The sequence below is a fragment of the Lathyrus oleraceus genome, chromosome 2 (genome assembly GCF_024323335.1).
Source record: "Lathyrus oleraceus cultivar Zhongwan6 chromosome 2, CAAS_Psat_ZW6_1.0, whole genome shotgun sequence".
Taxonomy (NCBI): Eukaryota; Viridiplantae; Streptophyta; class Magnoliopsida; order Fabales; family Fabaceae; genus Lathyrus; species Lathyrus oleraceus.
Window position 1 is genome coordinate 488,999,746 of NC_066580.1, and position 17,309 is coordinate 489,017,054.

At 35.2% G+C, this 17,309-nt stretch overlaps 1 protein-coding gene across 1 annotated transcript; it reads right to left on the reverse strand.

Moving 5' to 3' along the window:
• Positions 1-466: 466 nt before the first annotated feature.
• Positions 467-10,841, reverse strand: LOC127120848 (abhydrolase domain-containing protein C22H12.03). The gene is made up of 13 exons (XM_051051415.1): positions 10,555-10,841; positions 10,109-10,243; positions 9,925-9,951; positions 8,944-9,034; positions 7,739-7,782; positions 7,270-7,368; positions 6,704-6,761; positions 6,566-6,618; positions 4,571-4,672; positions 2,749-2,814; positions 1,960-2,072; positions 1,485-1,656; positions 467-879 (listed from the first exon to the last, which is right to left on the reverse strand). Exons 1-13 carry the CDS (start codon positions 10,690-10,692, stop codon positions 802-804), a joined length of 1,176 nt encoding a protein of 391 aa, XP_050907372.1. The 5' UTR covers positions 10,693-10,841; the 3' UTR covers positions 467-801.
• Between the last annotated feature and the right edge of the window lie 6,468 nt (positions 10,842-17,309).

Sequence of the window (17,309 nt, forward strand, 5' to 3'; positions counted from 1 at the left end):
ACCCCTGAAGACATTTGAGATGAATGACTCACTTGTGAAGTGTAAAGTACTTCCAAGGGTTAATCCGCAAAAATTTCAGAATGATTCCATAGTTGTATCTCCGAACTAATTTTTGACAAATATGAGATGGATAACTCACTTATGAAACACTGTGTACATTTAAAATGTATCCGAAGATGTATCTCTAAAATTAATTTTTTTTTAAATGTAAAATTGAATTTTCTGTGTTTACCCTATTCCCAAATGGATAAAGTAATACCCTTTTAATTTTTAAAGTATCTTCGATTTCACGTGTGACACCGACAACAATTGAAAATAAATTATGTTGAGTTCTGTGATGAATCAAATATACATCCATGAGATAAATTATTTTGATGACAGATAGAGGAATATTTTTAGTGTTGATAATGAAGAAAAATAATAATTAAACAATTTCAAAGTATGAAGACATGTTGAACAAGTAGAATTGACCGATATGAAAGTTTATTCACGGTGCCTGCACATTAAACAAATTCTAGAAAAGATGTTCATGATTGTAGTTATTACGAGTTGTTTAATGTGCTTCAACCTTATTAGAAAGATTGACTATACAACTCGTTCACGGTGCCTGCACATTAAACAAATTCTAAAGGATGTGTTCTGTGTGAACTAAGAAATAATTTGCTGCTCAAAACCAAGGGCATGACGTACCAACAAGTTGTGTTGGAGAGCTTTAATTGATATAGTAACTCTCACACTGTGATGCACAAGAGAGCAAATAATAATAGTATAAAGCTGTGATGGCAACTGCACCCTACATAATTAGTAAAGTCTCGCCTTATTTCCCTGGAAAGAGGATGACAGTATCCTGAAGAGTCCATCTGGGTTATCAGTATGTACCTGTTATGGACAAAGTTAAAATCCTATTTTGAATAATGTCATAACTCATAAGCAAGCGGTGCAAAACACAATTCATCCTCATTCCATCTTCAATATGCATCCACATGAAAAAAATAATCCAAAGAAAGAATCTAACCACAAACCGAATCACTACAAACATGAAAATGCAAGTTTCCCTTATACATGCATGCCCTCTTCTGTCAAATTAGGAGAGAGAATTTGCACTAGTGTGTGTGTGTGTGGATGAGACAAAGTTAAGCTTAAGCTTTTAAGCTTTATTCAAACATTTGTTTGGATCTTATTAACATTAAACCAAATAGCTTTAGACTTGGATTAACCAATCCTAAAGAAAGAGATCTAGGTGGTGGAGTCAATGTTGCCTGCTTCGGTGAATTCTCTGAGGAGGTCACCGGATTGACTCAAACTTTTGATAGCGTATTAGAATTTTTAGATCCCAGTTTTGAGTATAAGATACTTCATAGACACAGATTTAGAGAGAATGTAAAGAAAGAGAACTGAATTTCTAACATGAGAATGGTCCTTGTAAGGTGAAAGGCATGCAAAGAAAGGGACCATGCTCTGAAAAGAATAACTATATAACATACCCAGTGGCCAGCATCTTCAAGGACATGCATTTCAACTCCACCTCCTTCCTCAGAAGCAAGCTCCTCCGCAACATGGATTCGCTGAAGATCTTCAAGAGCCCATCTGTGTAGGCTCCTCTCCGCTTTCAAAAAGTTTATATGCACACCACGAGGTACATCTTCAACAACTTTCCTATGAACAGAATCATAAGATATTACAGGACCCATAATAATCTTCTAGCGTGAAAATTTTACAATTCAAATTTGAAAGCAATTGCATCTATTGTTAATCTTGGCATCATATATGCATAACCGTGAAATTTATTTCTTCAGCAGTCCATACTAAATATCAAATTAACAGCCACTCAGGACCTCCCACAATTATTCATTCATTCTAATTATACGCTAAACAGGACCTTATTTTACCCGACTAGAGAAGGTTGATATAAATCAATATATTAATGCTAGTGTTGTGAACACAGATCACGGTAAGTACCACAAATTTGTTTCTTCATAGGATTGATACATTTCTGATATCCCCTTCAGGTCAAACACCCATGAGAGGCGTGAGTTAGGAGAGCTGGTAGGTCGTAGATTGGTCACAACCCACTACATGGAAAAAAGAGGGAAAAGGTTAAAAAATATCATGGACAAATTGCCAATCAAAAGAACACGTCTATTTTTGGGCTTCGGCCCCTTCCATTATCAAAAGGAAAAGCACATCTATTTCTTCTATCTTGGTTAGTTTTAATGTGAATTATCTTATTTATAATCTCCAACAATTCATCAAGGAAGAAAAGCTCTATAATATTTTAATAGCTTAATTAATCAGCCATCTGATAAAATGATTATAGCATATATGACAAAGTCAGAACTCAAATTCAAATAGACATGCAATCAGAACTTGCTTTAAGGGTAAACCACAGACAGTTCATTAATATGATAGCTGAGTTCATTATTTACTGATTAGTCATACAGTAGGTTAGACTCTTCTAAAACTGATACCTGCTATCACCTGATGCCAACGGGATAGTATGGTATGATCAAATATGGTTTGGATAGTCATTGAAGGGCAGGGGATTAAATGGGATGGTATGACCAAATATGCCAGCTTTAGGCTATAGCTTCGTCTATCATGGCCTTATTAATATTATAATTGAACCAAGAACGCATATGCAGTATCCAATCATCAATAAACAAGAGAATCTTAAATACTACATAACCAAGCAATAATACATGCACAATTTGAAAAGTGATCAGTATCAAAATAGCCATTGTTCTGTACCTGTGCTACATCATTGGAAAATCCTTGTTGAATAAGAGCTTTGAGAACATCCTTCTTTGAAGAGACCTTCCTTAAGAAAAATATCATGCAACAATTAAAAAGTGCTCATAAAAGGAACAGTAAGTAACAGATAAGAGAATGAGAGAAAAATTGAGTGAGTGAAAATTAATTTTTAAAAGCTTGATTTCATTCAACAGAGTTCATTACATCATTCTGTTTATATAAACATGCTAGTCTGTTTTGTTCTGCATGTCTGGTCGTGCGGACAATAGGCTAAAGCACTGACAATAAATGTAGTATCTGAGAATGAGCAGATGGTTAGATGGAGCTGAGCTGATATTTCAATAGCATGTAGATAGGCTGAAGGTAGTTCTAATGGTGTAGGTTTCAGCTGATAACTCAAAAAAATTATGATGGCAGATGGCTCTGAAGGTGATCTGAAAACGGGTTTGAATAAAAAAGAGACCATACAACGGACAAGAGCGGAAACCAGATCAAAACGGACAGAAGCAAGCGACACTCACTAGAAAAAAAGTTTCATGGTGGGCATAAATAGGGCTAACGGCAAAAAATGGAGATTATAAGACACAATTTACAGAAGAAAAAAAATTCCCCAATGCAATATGGGTCTACCAGACTTGTCTCTCACTGGGAGCTGAATACCATGTTGAAAGATAAGAGAAACAAAAGGTATATAATGATATCCATGTACACTACATAGTGGAGCTCAATTATACATTCAAATATGAACATGACTCTATTTACAAGATAACTACCCTATTTACATTCAGGCATACTTCTTCAGATGTCAAAATAAATACCAAATAATAGCAAAAGGCAGCACATACAAATTGTACACAATTTAACATTGTTCAGCTCAACGTCCTACATCCATTTAGAATGTGTGATGTGGTCTAGGAGTGAGAGGAGCACACAACCAATTTCACAATATAAGGAGTGAGGAGGGAGAGTGTAAGGGTATCTGGGAATATTGTTAGACTGTTAGAATGGATGAGCAGCTCTAAGCTCCTATAGACTGTTGGAATGGATGGGCAGCTCCAAGCTACCTATAGGAGCTCAGCTCTGGGCAAAATCTAAGGATAGATATTCATCCTTTCTGTAGTCACTTCACTTCCACCATTAATAAAGCTCTTGTACTCTTTTGCTTTGCCCTATTTACTGTTATTCTATTATTCCCGAGACTGGTACGTATCACTTGTGAACAGTCTTTCTCACTCTTATCCTCATTCACATATCTCTAGCAATTCCCTCATGTGCAAATTCATAGCCCACGATACTTTGGTTTGCAGGAAACCACTTTTACACAATCTTTATGACTTTACAGTCTCACCATACTAAAAGTAAAAAATTCATGTTATTAAGAGTCCCACATCGGACAATATATGGCCTGAACATGTGTTTATAAGTGGGGGCAAGCCTCACCCTACAAGCCGTTTTGAAGGGTTGAGTTAAGCCCAACCACACATTCTTAAGATGGTATCAGAGCCGTGATTAAGATCCATTTGGCCACCCACCATTTAGTTCCACACCCCAGACACAAATCTTAGGAGTGAGAGGGGGTGTTAAGAGTCTCACATCGGACAATCTATGGCCTGAACATGTGTTTATAAGTGGGGGCAATCCTCACCCTACAAGCCGAAATTGTCAATACTTATCAAAACAAGAATTCAGGTTAAAACCAACAACTACACTTAAAGAAACCAAACCAAAAGCAACGTGTTAAATCAAATTAAGATCACCATTACACATTTACTCAAAAAACAAGTGAGAAAAGCATTAGAAGAATCAACTAAAGATCTACCTCCTTTGGCAGTGTATTTAATAAGGATATGAGTTCTTCTGGGTGGTCCTCTCCATCTCCACCTGCTCGAACCTTTCCGGGGGTTGCATCCAGAACCCAAGCCTTCAAATAGCATAGGAATATGAGTATAGTTTAGTATAGCAAATAAGAAGACATGAAATATAATTGTAATCTAATAGAAAATGATACCAAACATAGAAATATAAAGGAAATAACTGACTATTATTGAAAAATTCTGGTTAGTGTGGACAGATTTTGGATTGCAGCAGGAAATCAAGTTTACAAATTGTAAGAAAACAAAGGAAAATTAAGAGAGGCACTTGCTATCCAAGAAATTTGAGATTTTTGGTCTCCCCATTCCAAAAATTCAAGAGCTTGGTCTCTCCCAATCAATATCCAGCCCCAAATAAAGTGTCTGCCGACTTCTCCTTCCACTTCCCTATTTAATAGATAATTGTCAACGTAACTGATGCCTAATATGTAACTGCTTCCAAATAATATAATAACAATACAAATAAGAGGTTTAACATAATTTGATGACTATGAATTTTAAGGGTTTTTTTGAACATTTTTAACTCACTCTGAAGTGTGGCACAATAGAAGCCGTGACATCTGTTATTTTGGTTACTACACTAAACTGCCTCTGCTACTGCAGGTCCTGTAGCGGCCAGAGGCTGCTCCACTTCCACTACACCGCCATACCCCATTATTGAAAACACTGGTCAGAGGTAAACAACCTAAAGTTGGAAGAATCCTATGATCCACCTACCCCCCAAGTCGCATAACCTCCAACGTCAGCACGGCCCCACCCCACGAGTGTGCATTCTACCAATGGACATTTTCCACAAATCGCTGAGTGTACTATATGGTTCTTTCAAGCCACCATGTTCTTCAGGCACCTTTTCTGGCTATTTTATCATACTTTTCAGACCTCACTTCATACTGAAACTTAAACAGTACTCCCTACGTCTCAAAATAATGTCATTCTAGCAAAAAAATGATTGTCCAATTTATATGTCATTTTACAATATCGATAAAATTTTAAACCATTATTCATATTATAACCCTCAGTATTTATTATTCTCTAATTTTTCAACTCTTATAATATCTCTTCCCAATATCACTAATAATCACTTTCTGTGCTATTTCAATGAAACTATATTGTTATAAAGTGACATACGTATCAGAAGTTGAATCATTTTGATCATGAAGAACATTAAAAACTTAATAAGGGTACTTTTTGTAAGTAAAGCATAATTTTGACAAAAATCAGTGAAATTGATTGCATCTCTTAATTTATATGCATTGCTAGAATGACATATAATTTGGGGTGGAGGGAGTAATATTTTTGCACACTGTAAGTTTCCACCACACTCCCAGCTGCACCAACCTCTAGAGTAGACAGCATCACCCTCAGACACAATGCAGTAACCAGTCATTAATACAGTGTATTTGGTCCTTTTCCTACATTCGCTAAAGAATCCTTGGGGTCTATTTGCCTACATTTCTGCTTCTCGGGCATGTACTCTGAAGTATTACGATGATAAAGGGTATTTGGTCCTTTTCCTACATTCGCTACAGAATCCTTGGGGTCTGTTTGCCTACACTTCTGCTTCTCAGGCATGTACTCTGAAGTATTAAGATGATAAAGGGCAACATACTCTCAGGCATATATTATGAAGTATTACCATGATTAAGGGAAACCCATTTTCCCTATATCCTTGGCATCATCTCCCTAAAAGTCCTATTAAATCTTGTAATGAGTACAGGCTTTAGAATAGCCACGCAAAAAAGATGTCCACCAAATCACATATTTTTAACAAAAATATCCAAAAAGTTATATAAACTAAATAGAAATGTAATCCTATCATAATACTAGAGGGTTCTAACAAATCATACTACCATAAATATCAATATCTCTACAGTAAAGATCAATATCTCAACAAGTTAATCCAAAATCAGTCCACCAAAAGCAAATAGCAACTAAAGGCTTACTCTGACTGGTCGAGCAAGAGGTTTTGCAGCTTGGTCCACCATGCTCAAAACAACTGAACATACAAGACAATAAAAGTAAAAATGACATACAAGCTATTGAAAAAAGAAGACAAAAAAAAGTAATATTCAATAACTAACCTTTTCCCCCAAAACTATGACCAACTAACACACGAGGTGTTATTCTTAGTTCCCGAACCTAACAATAGAGAGAATGACATTAAAAGAAACAGAAAATAATTTATGCGTACATAACAATATGAATTTATCAATTCTCTTTAACTAAATCTATGAAGAACAGAAAATAAGTTTGATTAAGCATTACAAGTTTTGTACGCAAGTACAATAAATCTCAAATGTGGAAAACATATTTGAAATGAGGAGAGAAAAAACTCAAAGGGTTCTCATTCTCACAATTGATATCATTTAACATTTCACGTCAAAGAATGAATAATCTATTGCAACTAAAAATCAAGGGAAATAAAGTGATAAGTAAAAAATAATTGAGGTGTTGACCCAAACTGGATGTAGACCATAAATCATGAAGGACATCCAAATGGTTAACCACCGGGTGTCCCATCTCACAAAATCAAGGTTTAAGTTAAATCAAGAGAGTGTGGCGTGAAAGCCATATAGACCCCTGCCCCATTCTATAGCACTCTCACCATATGAATATTATTTGAGAAACATGTTTAGAAAACACACACCAGTTTCAAAACATCAAGAGCAGCAGATGCAACAGTATGGGGACCTCTCTTTTTGATTGATGTTGAATCACCGTGACATCGCAAATCTACTAAAAGAAACTGTCAACACAAACACAAGAAACAAACAGGATTAGGATTAACTTACATCTATAATGTTCTTGCACTGCAATCCCAATGATCATAATTTGTGAAACCTAGAAAAGAAAATATTCCCTAATAGTAGAGTTTAATAATGCAATCCATACTTATTATATTTATTCCGTCATCAATAAACAAGAAGGTGATCATCATTGTTGCAACCAAGGTTTAATAACAAAATCATGAAAATACATGGTTCGCTAATAGTGTGAATATCTCTATAGTGTTAGTAGATGAAAATTAAACCCATAGCCATAATGTGTACTAAAACCATTAAGTATTTATTTGGGAAGTAAAATATAACAAAGCACAAAAATGTACATCAACATACCTGCCACATAGGAAACTCTCTTGCCAATCTCTTTGCAAAAGTACCTGAAATATCATTCTTCCAACAATGAATTATAAAACAAACAATTAATTCCTCCCTTTTAAATTTGCTTGACAAACTATGCAAAAATATCTAACGCAAATATCTAACACCATATTAGAACTACAACAAAAGAAGAAATTAGAAAAACAAAATTAAAGATTTCACATCATTGAGTTAGGAAGCCAGGGTTAAGTGACTCACTCATCCTTTTGATCAAAATACTACAAATGTGGATGCTAGTGATGACACTACATGGTCATGCATAAAATTGCTAGAATAAAATTCAACCGCATACATGAAGATTGAGAATGTCTCCTTCTCGAGGTATTGGAATTTTATAAATGCTTTCCATGTGTTCAAACATTCCTCATTAGGTATCCAATAAAAAATAATTTCTTACCGGCTTGGACACTTACCAAATATGGCCGGGAAACCTCTTGGACACTTAGGGGAAGTCACTCCGTCCCCTTACATCCTATATTAACACAAACACGGATATATATAGGAGGTGTATCAAGTGAGTGAATGGTAGGAGATAATACTCAACAAATCATAAAGAAGGTTAAGTTAAATTTAGGTAATTTATATTTTATCGGTATGAAACTTTGGCAATAGAACCATTAGCCAAGGTTCCGATATGCTGAATGTCGACCAACAAGGAAATCCCAGAAAAACATCAACTTACTGTGTTTTACGGAACTCCTTTTTTCACTACCCCTATAATTTCAATTCCACAAATGTTCAATATTGCATTTTCACGCAAGGTGGTCCTTCAGAATCTTAAAAAATGATGCCATACCAGCAACAAAAACAGATATTTAATTAACAAATAATAATAAAACTATAATGATATGGAATCGGAACCATTCATATGGGAACTGAAAGTATACAGACCAAAATGATTAAACTCTTATAAAGCAGCGAACACCGATACAACTTCATCATTGAAACTCCAACAATAAATTTTGTAAAATATTGATCCATTTTTGCTCAAATAGACCGATCATACAGTAACTATGAATATTGCAGATCTCCCACCAAGACCAAAGGTAATCTAAAACTGAGTTTTGAGAGCACGTAAGAGAGGAGAGTAGTCTGATGGGGCGGAATACATTGCTGCAAAACGATAATGATGCACATCATACAGAAATAGTAGCACTCACCCCAGTTTTTCCTGCACCCAAGGATCCCGTGCAAAAAGACAGCTGTTGGTGTATCAGGTAAAGATCTGTCCATAACAGAACTCCACCTCACCTGTATACCAAATATTTCTGTGTATTAGTCTATTGAAATGTTCATACAGTTCCAGACCTTTAATTTGCAAACTTGTATCCCACTCTCCACATAATAGTTTCAAATCTGTTTGCCGTGAAGCCTTTTGAACATGATGTCCAACAACTAATGGTCAAGTGTATATTAACAAATTTTTATTGTATAAATTTCAGTATTTAATATCAATAAACTGTTCAAGGCAGCAACTTAATAGTAACATTTCTAATCAGTATTGTCCATGGCGGAGAGCCAAAATCCCCCCATATCGGACGCTTTGCGCTTTGCGCGCCGTTATAGCGGATTATGGCGGATAAACCCGCAATATCAGCCAAGATTTACTATTGCGGCGAGCCCAAAAACCGCCATGTATATCCGCCATAGCACTGCCATTGCGGATATTTGATAATCCTGTTTCTAATTGAGACTCGGAAAAATGAAGAATAGTGAACCGTCCTCTTTCAAGGACTAGTGCAGTGAATTTATTATTTTGGTTCTTTTTTTCCACAAAATACACATTGTAAGGTTCTTTGAATATTCCCTCTCAAGTAGAAGAACAATTTTTACATAATGGATCCTTATATATAATTAATGTCTTAACATTCTTTAAAAATCACACATCTCTTAGTTCATCCTAAACCAACACAGTATGACCAGGTGTCTTGAAGGCCGATGAGGGTAGATGTTCTTTGATTGTCAGCAAAGAACAACTGAACAGGATATGAAAATTAAAAATCAATACAGTCCTCACACACACACACGTGCCATCACCCTAATGAACTGAATGGAACACAATAACACATTCAGAAAGTAAGAAGATTAACTAAATAAATAACTGAAATGAAATGGAGAACCAAGAAGTAAATAACACTCACAAGTGCCCCTTGAACCAAATCATATGCCTGAGACACAAAAAAAATAACAAAAAAGCCATCATCAGTCATAATAAACAAAGACAAAATCAGATAATTGTTCTCTATAACTACTAAGTAAAGAATCATGCATTTCACAGCAATTAAACGAATCATAAAAGTGCGTGCAACAAGCTATGAAGATTACCAAAATGCTAGAGGAGCTGGCCACATCTGCCTTTTGTTCAACTGTATCGCGCACTAATGTCATTGATATTGTCCTAACTTTAACTGCACGGCTGGAGTGACTAAGAGCCAATCGAGAGACGTTGAATTTCTCATTCTAAATTGAAAAAACAAACAGATCAATGCAGAACTCGCAATGTTCAAAATCAAAGTAACAACGTGTAACAATATTACAACACTGTTACTAAATTTCAGTTACTAAATACAAAGTTCAAAGCCTCAAACGGAAAAATAGCAACATAATGGATTATATAAACCGATTCAAGCACTGAAATAGTTGAAATTACCAACCGAAACTCAAATGCGACAGCGATGTAAGTAGCGATATCGGATATATGAGAATTTTGCAGCATAGAAATTATCGAAGTAAATAGAGGATTCAAAAAAAGATAGGTTAAGAATGGAGACCTGAGGGAAGCAAAGAATGCGAGGTGTTGTAGCCTTGCGTGAATTGGAGGAAAACGTCGAATTCAGATCCAATGAGTTAACCGCGGTGGTGGCGGTGGTGGCGGTGAAGCAGGTGGAAGAATTGGTGAATAGCGGCATACTGAGCGTAATGGAAAATGGTGACACCGATGAATGCTGTGGTGTCTCCGAACCTCCCTGACGGAGAAAGAGAGGAGCCGCCAATATAGGCTCAACTATTTTCTTCTTTTTCAATACACGCGCTTTTTTCTTTAAATTAAATATTTCTTATTTTGATTTTAATTGTTGTTTCTTCTTCTTTCATCTTTTTTTTTTGCCAGCTGGTGTCTCTTCGGAGAACCAAATCGCGTGCTGTAGCTGCTTCACGCAGTTTTCACAAGTAGACGATCTGGGTCATAGATATGATCCAACAGTTTCGATTTCTACACATATGATTTGATTTGGACCGTTCGATTTCATCCAACGTTTAACAGCGGTACTACGTGAAATCTAAATCGCTTATCTTAGGTAGGGTAGTAGTAATTCTTTCAAAAATTGAGTTTAATTGATTGAAAACGGAAAATGGGAAGCACCGTCGTCGTCCATTGAGAAATGCCAAACGCTCGACCAGAGATGCTGCCACGTGCTGTGATTCAGGTTTCATTGGATTTGGTTTTAAACGTGTTAGATCATTCATATCCATGGCCATGGCCATGGCATTCATTTGAATTTCTTAAATGATTTTATTTAATTTTTTGAATTTTATCCGGACATCCCTAATTTAAAAAAAAAAATCTAAAATAACATTGATTTTAAAAAAAATCTCAAACTATCTCACTTTTACCCCATTTTTAAGAGGAGGCGTCCGACCAATTGGCGTCAGCTCCTAAAGTTATAGAGGAGACGCCAATTGGATTTGCTATGACACATGGTGTTGTCAATCCAATTGGCGCACATGTGTTACTTTTGAGAGGAGACGGTAATTGATTTGTCGCCTCAATGTATAGTGCATATTTTTTTGTTATAAATAAAGGTGTTGTGTGAATCATTTTTCCACATCTCATTTCATCATTTTTCAAACATGTTTGGTGTTCGCCGCCGCTATGAAAAGGTGATTTATTCAAAAGACAAACCTCAGATGTTGATGCTCTTTTAGAACATCACTAGTTTCGATCAACTGAAGAGGAAGTTGGTTCGTTGGTTAGATGGAAAAATACCACAAAGGAAAAAAAATTAGAAGTATTGAGAGACTCGATAGTGTAAGTTAGGAATGAGCCTAAGAGGGGGTGAATTAGGACTTTAGAAAATTTATTCTGATTTGGTGGATAAAGGTTCTTTTCTTTTCTGGATTGATGAGATGATGAAAACGGTAAAAAGTGGAAAGTAAAGAACACCAGGAATTATACTGATTCCCCTCACAACTTGAGAGTACTTCAGTCCCCTTATAATGTGTAAGAGATTTTATTATTGTTAGATCTCCTAAAGCAAGCCTCTAACTAAGTGATCAAGAACAAACCTCTTGAAAACTTAACTCATAAGAAAAGAAAACAATTCTTCCTTTTCTTGACACTTATATCCAACAATCATGGATGATAAGCAACACACCTAGAACCAAACAATCATTGGTACTTAAGATTTTACAAAGTAATTTTGAATGAATATGAATAATTGTATTGGACAAGATTTTAATCAATTGATTATAATCTTCTTCTCTTTCAATGTGAAGGTTCAAGACAAAATAATCTCTATGTGCTCAAGAATATTTTTGAAGAAAATGATATGAAAATTTTATTTCAAAAGTATCTGAATATGAAAATATAGATGAAAATGAATGTATAGAGATTTTGTAAATTGATTTGAAAGAGGTGAATTTGAAATGAAAATATAAAGAGTATTTATAATATGAATGCATCCCTTCAATCATAACATGACAATGGTTAAAAGAGAAATCTGAGAATTGTTGATGAAAAGATGTAAGGTTTTGCCATGAAGAGTTATGATGAATTGGTGCATGAAGTGGTGAAACAAAATTCAGATTTTTCAAAAATTTCCCAGCATCAATCGATTGACTCTCATGACCAATCGATTGACATAAACCAAAAACTGAAAAATACACTAAGATCAATCGATTGATATACAACACCAATCGATCGGTCCAGCTTTGAAAACGAAAAATGCTAAAACAGAAAGTTTGATCAATCAATTGCAATATAGGATCAATCGATTGACACAGGCAAAACTTTGAAAATTTTCTAAGTTAAAAAACTTTTAAATATGCAATATTTTAAACATCATTTTCAAACACAAAATCATGAGAGAAAAAGTTTTATAATGATCATATAATGTATGATAAGAACTTTTGAGCACTAAGAGTATATTGTCAAGAATTCCATATACTTTTACTAGATCCATGAAAAACTTGAGCATAGTTGATATAATCTTCTTTTTCCATTCTTTTGATATGGAGGGCTTGAGATGTTATCTTCATCAAAATCTTGAAGGAAGCTTGTTTTCACATTCTCCCCCTTTTTGATGATGACAACCAATCTTTAAGCTTAAACTCATACTCCCCATATCTCTTAAAAGTACTCAAATGAAAAACTCCCCCTATCTTAAACAAGAGTTGTTTTGAGATTACCTACATAAAACACACACAAGCAAACATACATGCATACATCTTCTCCCCCTTTGTCATGATCAAAAATAAGGGAAAAGAACACAAGAAAATCTAGGAGAAAAATAAATATTCAACCACACAAAGATGTCCAAATATTACAACGCAGAAACAAATAGAAATAAGTTATGCAAAACATAAAACAAGTACGAAAATAAAACAGAATCTAAGAAGAACAAGTCATAACAACAACACAAGAGATCCAATCACTAATTATTATTCCCATCATTTGACCCACCACCTTGAAAACCACCTTGTGAAAACTCCCAACGATCCATCCTTGAAGATAAATGACCAATCTCGATCATAACATCCGTTTGGAATCCTTAATGATATTCCATAATCATTTGGTTGGAGGGTTGATCCGGTTGAGCTTTCGAATGAGGGTTAAAGTCTTGATCACTGTGAACTTCAGGTTGAGTTTCTTCATCATCATTGTCTAGATATTTTACCTCATGGGTCCGGTGATTGTAGACAACTCTCATCTTCCTACTGACCTGCTTGATACTAATCATGAAGGAAGGCTTTTCATAGAGAAACAAAGTTCATTTTCCATGTTGATGTTGAAATGATGGGAAATATTTGTCAAGAAGTGTGCATATGGCAAACCCTCAGCATATTCATCATGGTACATCATATGAGAAAGAAATGTATGCCCCAAATCAACACGAAAATCATTTTTAATGGCATATATGAGCATCATTTATGGATCTGTTATAGTGCAGTGATTTGAGAATCTAGGCACAATAACATAAACTAGAAAATAGTGCAACATTCTATCATCAATAGAGAACTTAGTTGGGGACCAGTACACACGTTCCGGGTGATCTCCTCCAAAGCTCTTCTTCCTCTTCTTGTAAAACTGATGCTCAGACAAACGACTCAAGCTATAATAGAAGGCATGTTTGTTATAGTCTTCCCACGGAGCCTTTGTGCCAACAAACTTGTGACCACCGGTAGGAATTTTGAGGATAGCACTTAACTCAGCGGGCGTCATGGAGATTGGAACTCCCTTCACCACATATGTTAGTTTCCCTTTCTTCTTCACCATGTTGGAATAGAATACTTTGACCAATTCGAGGTAAAAATTTGTATTATAACCGATGAGGTCACTCAATCCCAATTCCTCAAAAACAGTGGGAAAACTAAACACATCTTCAGGAAAAGAAACAAAAGAGTCATACTTTGGTTTCATGATTTTCTTTTGGAAGAAGTATTTCTCGTACCTTTCTTGTTGACTCTTGGTGGTGAAAAGCCTTGACAAATTTAGAGGGTCTCTAAAACTAGAAGCCTTGCCTTTGCCTTTAGATTGAAGTTGAGAGGCCATGACTGTTGCTTGGAGAAAAACAAGGGATTGAAGGAGAAAGCACAAGCCTTTGAGTGTATGAGACAAATCGTGTAGCAATGTTGAAAACTTATTATAGAAAGGTGTGGTTTTATGGTGATAAAGTGTAGTAATGATGGTAATGTGAAGAATCAAGTGGTTGGACCAAGAAAATAAAAAGCAATGAATAGAAATAAAGTGACATAAAGACTATTAATAAGACTTGGTACATAGCATGTACTTGAAAATAGGAAAAAGAGAAGGAATAGGAGAAAAAGTAGTAAAAGACAAAAATAAATAAATGATATATGGTAGAGTGTATCAGTAGAAATAGCAGGAAGCACGTGTGAAGGAATATTTAGAAAGAAATCATGCCCATGCTGAACAAATAAAATTAAAAAATTTAATGAGCAATCGATTGACACTGATGGACCAATCGATTGGCATACTGAAAAAGTTGAAAAAATAAGAGGACCGATCGATTGATGCTTGGAATCCAATTGATTGGTTGATGAAATTAATTTTTAAAAAATAAAAAATTAAGGAACCAATCGATTGACAGTAGAATGTAATCGATTGAAAGAACTTATTGTAAAACAAAAAATTGAGAAATAAAGAGGGAACAATCGATTGACACCAAACAAATTTTGATAAATGCTTAAAATTAACACATCAGCAAACATACTTATAAAAATAAAAATAGTTTCAATAACATTAAACAAGTAACAATTAATTACTAAATATTATGAGAAAGAGTGCCTGTACCTTTTGTGAACCATTTGAGGGTCTTGATTCGATTAAATGTCATTTTCGCTTAAAATACCAATATCCCTTCTGATTTTATAGAATGCCTCTCTTGCCAATGGTTTAGTGAAGATGTTTGCGAGTTGATTTTGTGTATCAATGAAGGATATCTTGATGTCTCCTTTGAGAACGTGATCCCTTAGGAAGTGGTGACGAATGTCTATATGCTTGGTTCTTGAATGCATTATCGGATTCTTTGAAATATTGATGGCATTTGTGTTGTCACATTTGAGAGCAATGCTTCCAAGGTTTATACCATAGTCGCGAAGTTGTTGCTTTGACCAAGGAATTTGAGAACAACAACTACCAGCGGCGATGTATTCTGCTTCAGCGGTGCTGGGAGCCACACTCGCTTGCTTTTTACACGACCACGAGACTAGAGCATTTCCAAAAATATGACATGTTCCACTCGTGCTTTTTCTGTCTATTTTGCATCCTGTATAATATGCATCAGAAAAACCAACAAGACTACATATACTACATTTGGGGTACCATGAATCGACATTGGGTGTTCCTTTGAGATACTTCATTATTCTCTTCACAGCGGAGAGATGAGATTCCTTTGGAGATGCTTGAAATCGAGCACATAAACAAAGACTAAACATAATATCAGGTCGACTAACAGTTAGATATAATAAGGAACCAATCATACCTCGATACTTAGTTATGTCAATTGGTGTTCCAGATTCATCCTGATCAAGATATGTCCCTGATCTCATCGGAGTGGCTATATCTTTACAAGCATCCATGTCGAATCTTTTGAGAAGTTCTCTGTAGTATTTAGATTTATTGATGAATATCCCATCCTTTGTTTGTTTGATGTGTAACACAAGGAAGTAGTTCAACTTACCCATTATGGACATTTCAATTTCTCCTTGCATGATTGTTGAGAATTCTTCACATAAGGATTCATTTGTGGATCCAAATATGATATCATCTACATGAATTTGCACTAAGATAGTATGATGGTTAATTCTTTTGATAAACAGATTAGTATTAACTTTACCTTTTTCAAGCCCATGTTCGCAAAGAAAATTACTTAACCTATCATACCACGCCCTTGGTGCTTGCTTCAATCCGTACAAGGCCTTTTTGAGTTTGTACACATGATAGGGATGTTTGAAATCTTCAAATTCTTGAGGTTGACATACGTACACTTCTTCAAGTATGTATCCATTTAGGAATGCGCTTTTGACGTCCATTTGGTACAACAGAAAATTCAAAGAACAAGCATATGCCAACAATAATCTAATTGCCTCTAGTCTAGCAACCAGGGCAAAAGTTTCTTCAAAATCAATACCTTCTTCTTGATTACATCCTTGGGCTACCAATCTTGCCTTGTTCCTTACAATGATACCATTTTCATCTAGCTTGTTTTTAAAGATCCATCTAGTACCGATAACATGCTTACCTTTTGGTCTAGAAACTAGATCTCATACTTGATTTCTTTCAAACTGATTAAGTTCTTCTTGCATGGCTATAATATATTGATCATCATCTAAGGCCTCTGTGATTTTGGAAGGTTCAATTTGAGAAACAAACGCCATGTTGAGACATGCATCTTTAAGATTCAATCTTGTTGCAACGTCTTGACTTATATCTCCAATGACTTTATCAATTGGATGATCCCGATGAGTTTTCCATTATTTAGGTAGATCATTATCATTTGACTTTTGTTGATCTTGCTCATCTTGATGTTTTGGCCGATCATCATTGTTTCCACTTGAAGTATCATTTTGAGGAACTTCTACAAAATCATCATCATCATCACATAAAACAATATCCTCCTTAGAGGGGTTAGATTCATCGAAAGTAACATGCATAGATCTTCAATTTTTAAAGTTCTTTTATTATATATTCTATATGCTTTACTAGTAATAGAATATCCAAGAAATATACCTTCGTCGGGCTTCTCGTCGAACTTACCTAAATTGTTTTTGTCATTGTTGAGGACAA